Source organism: Penicillium hispanicum, assembly GCF_028827665.1.
Source record: "Penicillium hispanicum strain IBT 35686 chromosome Unknown utg000008l_segment0_segment0, whole genome shotgun sequence".
Classification (NCBI taxonomy): domain Eukaryota; kingdom Fungi; phylum Ascomycota; class Eurotiomycetes; order Eurotiales; family Aspergillaceae; genus Penicillium; species Penicillium hispanicum.
In genome coordinates this window covers 387,061-395,463 of record NW_026623200.1, presented here as the reverse complement: position 1 = coordinate 395,463, position 8,403 = coordinate 387,061, and the positions used below count along the sequence as shown (strand labels likewise).

Here is an 8,403-nt window from a genome sequence, read left to right as displayed (position 1 = left end):
TTAATATCCTCGGAAAAGTGAACTGTGGATACGAACTAGTCCCGATACAGTAAGTGACTGGGTGCGGAACAATGACGGAAGGGGCGAAATGCACTAGCCATCCCGTGGACTGGTATGTCGGGTATGCCTGGGAAAGCCTGCAGAGCAGAAGCGCCGGAGAAATAGGAACTGTCGAGAACAAGTTCCATGGGAGTGGAAGTGACAGAAGCAGGGGTTAGATCATCACGCAGCTCGAGAGATCAAGAGGTCATCAATCTCAAAACTGGAGGCAGGGTCACTCGACAGCTGCACCCTGCACGCTGCGCAATGCACGCTTCCGGGTTTGGGCTGAGTTGGTCGTGCAGCGGGGCGCACAGGAAAAATAAAAAGCTGTCGAGGGGGAGGGTGGACAGGGGGCAGGGATCTAGCTTGCTGCGCACGGTCCAACATGCCGGGTCTTAGGTTAGGCCCTTGGCCGGGTTGGGCTAAGGTCGGATTGGCACGGAGAACACACTAACGGACCTTAGGACCACGGGGGCGCCCACCCTAAGGACCCACCAGGGCGCCACTGGGCCCAGCTGGGGGTGTTGTATAGGAAGGGCCGAGAGAGATCGGGGCAAACCTGGAAAGTAGTGAGAGAGGAGAGGGAGAAGGGGAAGTGCAAAAGCGGCCGAGAGGAAGATTTCAGCACATCGGATAATTCTCGTCCTATCATCCAGGGGATTGGCCATGAAGTCATCCCCGTCACAACGAGCCCCCCCCACACCTACCGTTGGCCACAACCCAATCCACGGCAGAATATCCGTAACCGCCTCCAGATCGGCCCCACTACACTAGTCCACTCTGGGATTTCAACATTTTCCTTTTTCTTTTTCCTAATTTCTTTTTGTGCCGTTTGGTCCTTCTTGTCCTTTTGCTGTCGGTGGTGACGGGCCTGGAGCTGCGCAACCACTAGCGCCGCTTGGCAAAATTCACACCTTTCCTGCCAGCCCCTCGACTCTTCCCTTCTCTCTCCCTAAGGCTTCATTCCCCTTCCCGTGCGCCTTCCTCTTCCTTCCCCCTTTTCCCATCTTGGGTTCTGTCATCCGTCCCTCTTTCCTTCTTGCCCGCCCCTCCATCTCCCTCCCCCAACCCAAGCTTCTACAGCTTGTGTTTCTCCACGCGCCCCCCAGAATCCATCGCCAGGAGGCGCAAACGCGATCCGGTTCCCGCCGATCTCCTGTCATCCGCCATCGCCATCTGGGGTCGTGTATCGCAACCACATCAGATACATTTGCAACATCCGTTCGATTCGCCCTGTCTGCCGGTGACTATACATTCCTCGCCCGGAGCCCTGCTCGGTGTGCTCCTCATCGCTGAAGCTGTGGATTGCATCATCGTGTCGCAACACCACGACGCTGGGTCGCAACACGGGGGTCACCACTGAACGATAACCACGAATCGTTCCTCCCAAGGAACCATGTCTCATACTCAACCCTCACCCACAGCGGGCGTCGCTCCGCACCACGCGCACATGGCTGCGCACCCTCAAGTCAATGGCCACATGGCCGCCGCCATACCTGCGCAGGCTCAGAAGGGAGTTTCGCTTACCACTGCCCAAAAGATTGCCGCACTCAATGAGCAAGTGTGGCTCCAGATTGGTATGTATTTCTTTAGTTGACCTGGGATATCACGCGATGGGGGTGCTGATAACCGAGCGACGTATAGGCGGCTTGACTGAGCTGATGGGCGATCTGGATGGCTCTATGAATGCGTACGAGCAGGCCCTTCGTCACAACCAGTGGTCTATCCCCGCCATGAATGCCATCTCCTGTATCCTTCGCACCAAGGAGCAGTTCCCCAAGGCCATTGAGTATCTTCAAAACATCCTCAAGCTGGATCCGACCAGCGGTGAGACCTGGGGCAGTCTGGGTCATTGCCACTTGATGATGGATAATCTGCAAGAGGCATACACTTCGTACCAGCAGGCACTTTACCACCTGCGTGATCCAAAGGTCAGTTTATCCTTTCATATTCGTCATCCCCATCTCCATCGACACAATTACTCATGCATAAACAGGAACCAAAACTGTGGTATGGTATCGGTATCCTGTACGATCGCTATGGATCGCTCGATCATGCCGAGGAGGCCTTCTCTCAAGTCATGCGCATGGCGCCTGAATTCGAAAAGGCCAATGAAATCTATTTCCGCTTGGGTATCATATACAAGCAGCAGCAAAAGTTCAGTCAGAGTCTGGAGGTATGTTGATCATGCTAACCGGCCCTTGCCCACTTAGAGGTGGATTCTAACAACAGGCAGTGCTTTAAATACATTGTTAACGACCCGCCTCGTCCACTGACTGAAGAGGATATTTGGTTCCAAATTGGTCATGTTCACGAGCAACAGAAGGACGTAAGTTACATTCGCGACCTTTGCTCGAACTCCTGGAGATATTAACCGCTTTATTCAGTTTGATTCTGCCCAGGCCGCGTACCGGCGCGTCCTCGACCGTGACCCCAACCATGCCAAGGTGCTTCAGCAACTGGGGTGGCTCTATCACCAGCAAAGCAACAGTTATGCGAGCCAGGAGAAAGCTATTGAGTATCTCGAAAAATCGGTCAATGCAGATAACACCGATGCACAAAGCTGGTATCTTCTCGGTCGGTGCTACATGTCCCAGGCCAAGTATCCCAAGGCCTACGAAGCCTACCAGCAGGCTGTCTACCGCGACGGTCGCAATCCCACCTTCTGGTGCTCGATTGGTGTTCTATACTACCAGATCAATCAGTACCGTGATGCGCTGGATGCGTACTCGCGTGCTATTCGCTTGAACCCGTACATCTCCGAGGTCTGGTACGACTTGGGTACTTTGGTGCGTTCTTATCCCAAAAGCTTTTTCATTGCGAATCTCACTGACTTTTATTCTAGTACGAGTCGTGCAACAACCAGATTGCGGACGCTCTCGACGCTTATGGTCGCGCTGCCGATCTCGACCCGACCAATGTCCATATCAAGGCTCGTCTGCAGCTTCTCCAGAGTCAACTCTCGGGCTCTGCCCAGCAGAACAATGCCCCTGCCCCCCAGCCCCAGGATGTCCACCCCCAGGCCTACCAGGCTCCCGGTGTTGGTGCGCCTCCAGCTCCCCAATGGGGTGCTTCTGCTCCAGTCGGCCCGCCGCCCCAGGCACCCGCACCTCCTCGCCAAATCGCGGACTGGAACCGCGGCATCAATGAGTTGCAATCGCAATCCCAGGCTCTTCCAGCTAATGGAATGGAGCCGCGCGACGTCCTTCGTCCCGGGCTGATTCCCCAAGCTAGCCCTCGCCAAGAACCGGCTCGGGCTTTCCCCGATCCTGTTCGCGCCCCGCCTCGTTCGCCGAAGATGGGTGGTACCGGTGCTTATCCCCCGCCACACACACTGCCCCAGCTGGGAAATGGACCGGCACCTGGCCATGAGCGCGCACCCAGCGGCGGCAACGGCTTCGGCTCTGCGGCCCGCGGACCTCTGCCGCCTGGTCTTGGTGCAGTTCCTCCTCCTAGCGGTCCTCCTGGTCCTAGCGGCCCCAGCGCCGGACCACCAAGTGCTCCTGCACCCCCCTATGCTACCCGACCATTTACTCCTCCGACAGAGATCCGACCGATCCGTGATGAACGGCCCCCGTCCCCTGGATCAACTTACCCACACCAACAGTACCACCACGGCCCTAGTGCCCCTGCCCCTAGTGCCAGTGCAACAGGTATAGCTTCTGGAGCTCCCGCACCTGCCTCGGCGGCGGCTGCAGCTGAAGCCGCTGCCCGTGACCGCGTTGAGGACCGTCCCACCTCCGCAATGAAGCGTGGTCGTGAATGGGAGAGCGAGGTTGGGCCAATCAAGAAGTTGGCGAACGAAGAGAGTCGGGCGCGTCTGGATGACCACAACACTCGCCGCCCCAGCCCGCCTGGTCGTATGGCATCTCCTGGTGAGATGCAGCGACGTAGCTCATCTGAGGCACGGCGCGAGGATGCTCGCCGTGCGACCGAGAATTATCACCCTTCAGAAGCCGCCCACCACCCCCCTACTCTGCCCTCCATCCAGAGTATGCCTCCCCACACCGGCGGAGGACCCAGCCTTCCTCCCATGGCTGAAGGGTCTGCCCCCATATCCAACGGACCTCCCTCAGCCCCCCCGTCGGCAAATACCCCCGTGAAGGAAGAGCTTCCTCGGCCCGAAGCCCCTTCGTCCCACGAGCCAGCAGCTCGCAAGATGGACGTTGATGAGGATTATGATGACGATGCCGATGAGGAAAGAAAGGCTTCCGCGGCCAAGGGAAGCCCAAACGGGAGCGCGACGGGAAATGGGACTAACGGGGCCAGCAACGGCCGTGCCGGCACACCCTCAAAGACTGAGTCTTAGGCGTGATTAAGCCGCCCCTTCCAATCCTGCCGCTTTCAGTTACTCCTTTCTCCCCTGTGTCCTTTCTACTCCCTACCCCTTTCAATCGCCTGATGTACGGTATGAACGTGTGTTTCTTGTTGACTGCTTCAGCTGGCCCGAGGTACTAGACTGAAGCGGCCATGCCTGTATTCGTTCTCTTCCTGTTCTCTGATGAATTTCCTCGTTTCTTTTCCCTGTGAATTTTTCTGGTGCACTAGGCATCTACCGATCCAACTCTTTCAAATGGATTACCCGTGTGAACCCAGCAGAAGCAGAAAAATTGTCAAGCAGTGCCGAACAGCAGAATAGAGCCAGTCCTAATCTGATTATGGCAACCGTCCACGTGACCAGACATGGCTTATCACGTGACCATCGATCCGAAGTCGCTTAGCCCGAAACCTATGGTCTCCACTGTTCTTAGTCAGCCCACACTCGTTAAGCGAAATACACTTCCCCGAAACATTTAGATCGTCACTCTCACCACCTCGACGACTAACGACAGCAGGGTCAAGATGTGAGTTGGGCCCTTACATTAACGTTCAAAGGCACCAAGAAAAGCAATTGCTGACTTTAGTTTTGCTTTCAGGAGTCACCGCAAGTACGAAGCGCCTCGCCACGGTTCGTGATCAACTTATTTCGACAAATCTCGACATCCAATGTGCGGCATACTGATTTTTCTTCAACAGGCTCCCTGGCCTACCTCCCGCGCAAGCGCGCCGCCCGCCACCGCGGAAAGGTCAAGAGGTTGGTTCCTCTCAGTCTTTTGGGATTGCCTTGAAAAAATTTGCGAATGGAATACTGATATCGGTTGTGCGGCAGCTTCCCCAAGGATGACCCCAAGAAGCCCGTCCACCTGACTGCCTCCATGGGCTACAAGGCCGGTATGACCACTGTCGTACGTGACCTTGACCGTCCTGGTGCCAAGATGCACAAGAAGGAGATCGTCGAGGCCGCGACCGTCATTGAGACCCCTCCTGTAGGTTTTTACGCAGGGAACACCCCAAACCGAACGCTCATCACTCTAACACGAGTTTCTCTCTGCAGCTTGTCGCCGTCGGTGTTGTCGGCTACATCGAGACTCCCCGCGGTCTCCGCTCGCTCACCACTGTCTGGGCTGAGCACCTGAGCGACGAGGTCAAGCGTCGCTTCTACAAGAACTGGTACAAGAGCAAGAAGAAGGCTTTCACCAAGTACGCCAAGCAGCACGCCGACAACAGTGGTGCCTCCATCACCCGCGAGCTTGAGCGCATTAAGAAGTACTGCACTGTCGTCCGTGTCCTCGCTCACACTCAGATCCGCCAGACCCCCATCAAGCAGAAGAAGGCCCACCTTATGGAGATCCAGGTCAACGGTGGCTCCATCGCCGACAAGGTTGACTTCTCCCGCAACCTCTTTGAGAAGACCATCGACATCGACTCCATCTTCGAGAAAGACGAGATGATCGACGTGATTGCCGTCACCAAGGGTCACGGTTTCCAGGGTGTCACTAGCCGTTGGGGTACCACCAAGCTGCCCCGCAAGACTCACAAGGGTCTGCGTAAGGTTGCTTGTATTGGTGCCTGGCACCCTAACCACGTCCAGTGGACTGTTGCCCGTGCCGGTCAAATGGGTTACCACCACCGTACCTCTTGCAACCACAAGGTCTTCCGCATCGGCAAGGGCACTGACGAGGGCAACGCCTCTACCGATTTCGATATCTCCAAGAAGCAGATCACTCCGTATGTTCCTCGAATCCCCTACCAATACAGTGTCTATCAAAATCCCACTAACAAGGATTCTCTAGTCTGGGTGGCTTCGTTCACTACGGTGAGGTCAAGAACGACTTTGTCCTGCTGAAGGGCTCCGTTCCCGGTGTCAAGAAGCGTGTCATGACCCTGCGCAAGACCCTGTACCCCCAGACCAACCGGAGGGCCACCGAGAAGGTCGAGCTCAAGTGGATCGACACCTCATCCAAGTTCGGTCACGGTGCTTTCCAGACCGCCGAGGAGAAGCGTGCTTTCATGGGTACTCTCAAGAAGGACCTTGTTACCGAGGTTTAAGGTGTTTCGATGTTTGGCTGGTGCTAGTGCAACGTATTTTCAAGTTCAATAAAAAAAGCGCACAATACCTTCATACTTGGACCAGTAATTAGGCTCTTTGTCTCTTGTAGCCTGTATACTCGACCAATCTAGTGTGTACAGAAGCTTCCATGATGACCGTGGTCCATGCTCTTAGTTCTCGGTATTCTAACGTACTTGGGCAAAATACTTTTTCTCTCCTTGAAAAGCTTCCATTCTCCAATCTCGTACACCCATAACCGCCTCTACGAGCCCACAAGCCCGTCTTGTTTCGTTTTCCTACTTGGTTTGGGTCTTCCAACCGCCGCTGTTGGGTGGTGAAACAACATGCGGCCGTCAACCAAGATCCATTGCGTCATCCCACCAGTGGCCTCAACCGCACCACTTCCAGGAAATCGAGCTCTCGTCGCACGCTCTAGAGACTCGCGCTACCTGCTTTCTCCTCTACAGAATCGATATCACTGGTTGCATCGTCAAGCTTCTCACCCTAGCGACGCAAGCAGAAAGCGAGTGCCCAACCACGCGCGCAAAAACCTCCGCTTCCCCGCCCCAGAAGGCACAACACACCCAAGCTCACCGTCCTTCTCTCGCTCCTCGCCCTTATCTACTTCCTCCCTGGTCATGTCTTCTGACAACGCCTACATGTCCTTCCTGGACAAGGCAAATGCGGATCTCGACGCCGGCCGTGCCGCGCAGCAAGGGGCTGACTCTGCCCGGACCGAAACCGTGGATGCCTCCGTCCAAGTCCCCGCGCCGCTCAAGACGGTCGACGCATATTACATTTCCGAGGTAGATGAGCCATTCGAGCCCGTCGCGCTGCGTTGGGAGGGCGCGAACCGTGGCATTTGGCCCAGTGCTGGTACGTCCTTGCTTGCTGCGACCCTTTCTGCGCTCTATACCTTGCTCGCACCGAGCCGAGGGAGCAGGGAGATTCTGTGCCCTTGACAGCGTGCTTCTCCCTAGAAATGGCCCTACTGACCTGATTCCTGGATGTCTAGATCAACTGTCCTCCTTGATTTCTCCCAATAGCGACCTATCCAGGGCTATCTCCACCCTGTCGACCAGCGCATTCGATCCCAAGAACCAATATTCGTCGGTTTTTCATGCGGTACGATCTGCGGCTGTTGAGAAGGACAACGATGCGGACCAGTCTGCCGTCGATGTCAAGGTGTATCGGGTGGAACTGAGCAGCACAAAGCTAGAATACTGGATTTTGGCGTTGGACGCTGCCGAGGGCCGCGTGGTCGGACTGCGTGCCAAATCGGTCGAGTCATAAGCTACCGCGAGTAGCTTGGGCAGACCGAGTGATTTGATTGTCAGATTCGTAGTTAGCTGGGCGAATGAATGATGGATCACGAATCATTACTTGTGATTGGTGATTGGTGATTTGCAGTGGATGTCGCTTGGATCTATGCGAAATGGCTGAGATACGTGTACTATATTGCGCGTTCTGAACCTGAACAGGTAACACCGAATTACCCATTGTGGATGAGCGATAATGGTTTAGAATACTTTGCTGGGCGTATAGAACAAGGTAGAGGAATGCTCTTACCAGGGCAATGCGGCTGAGCTCATCCTGACAGGTTCTCGTTCGGGCATCGCGGCATTCCTAAGCGGCGGTGACTAGAGGCGAGGGACGCGTGTTCGGGAATGGTCGGCTTCAATATGCTCAACTGTAGATCTCGGAGGGTGACCAACAGTGGCGCGGTTGATTTTCAAAACGGGTGTGAGTGACCGCTATGGGATTTGAAAGCGTTGGTTGTAGAGTTGGACCGTGGATCATATTGTAGACTGAAGCGCTGACAGCTGATTCGCCCGCCGCCTTCCACATTCAACCACCACTCTTGTCCGCAGTGTACTTATACTCGACCACAAGCAACAATCTGTATCGCCATTGGCTGGAGCTACAATCCTAGAGATGAGATGCCGACTCTCAGATTCCTGAGCAGCATTCGTGGCCGCCCATTCCTCGCT

The 8,403-nt window shown here is 55.4% G+C and overlaps 3 protein-coding genes across 3 annotated transcripts; all 3 read left to right on the top strand.

Annotated features, from left to right (window-relative positions):
• Positions 1 to 1,438: 1,438 nt before the first annotated feature.
• On the top strand, positions 1,439 to 4,351 carry cyc8 (putative transcriptional corepressor Cyc8; the record flags this gene model as incomplete). Its single annotated transcript, XM_056948153.1, has 6 exons — positions 1,439 to 1,619; positions 1,687 to 1,973; positions 2,039 to 2,218; positions 2,279 to 2,371; positions 2,430 to 2,831; positions 2,894 to 4,351. The coding sequence occupies 6 exons, from the start codon at positions 1,439 to 1,441 to the stop codon at positions 4,349 to 4,351; spliced, it is 2,601 nt and encodes an 866-aa protein (XP_056795378.1).
• Positions 4,352 to 4,773: 422 nt separating this feature from the next.
• On the top strand, positions 4,774 to 6,411 carry rpL3 (60S ribosomal protein uL3; the record flags this gene model as incomplete). Its single annotated transcript, XM_056948152.1, has 7 exons — positions 4,774 to 4,785; positions 4,840 to 4,886; positions 4,959 to 4,990; positions 5,059 to 5,116; positions 5,192 to 5,348; positions 5,417 to 6,090; positions 6,156 to 6,411. The coding sequence occupies 7 exons, from the start codon at positions 4,774 to 4,776 to the stop codon at positions 6,409 to 6,411; spliced, it is 1,236 nt and encodes a 411-aa protein (XP_056795377.1).
• A 345-nt stretch (positions 6,412 to 6,756) lies between these two features.
• N7459_008983 (uncharacterized protein) lies at positions 6,757 to 7,705 on the top strand (the record flags this gene model as incomplete). Its single annotated transcript, XM_056948151.1, has 2 exons — positions 6,757 to 7,288; positions 7,428 to 7,705. 2 exons carry the CDS (start codon positions 6,757 to 6,759, stop codon positions 7,703 to 7,705), a joined length of 810 nt encoding a protein of 269 aa, XP_056795376.1.
• Positions 7,706 to 8,403: the final 698 nt, after the last annotated feature.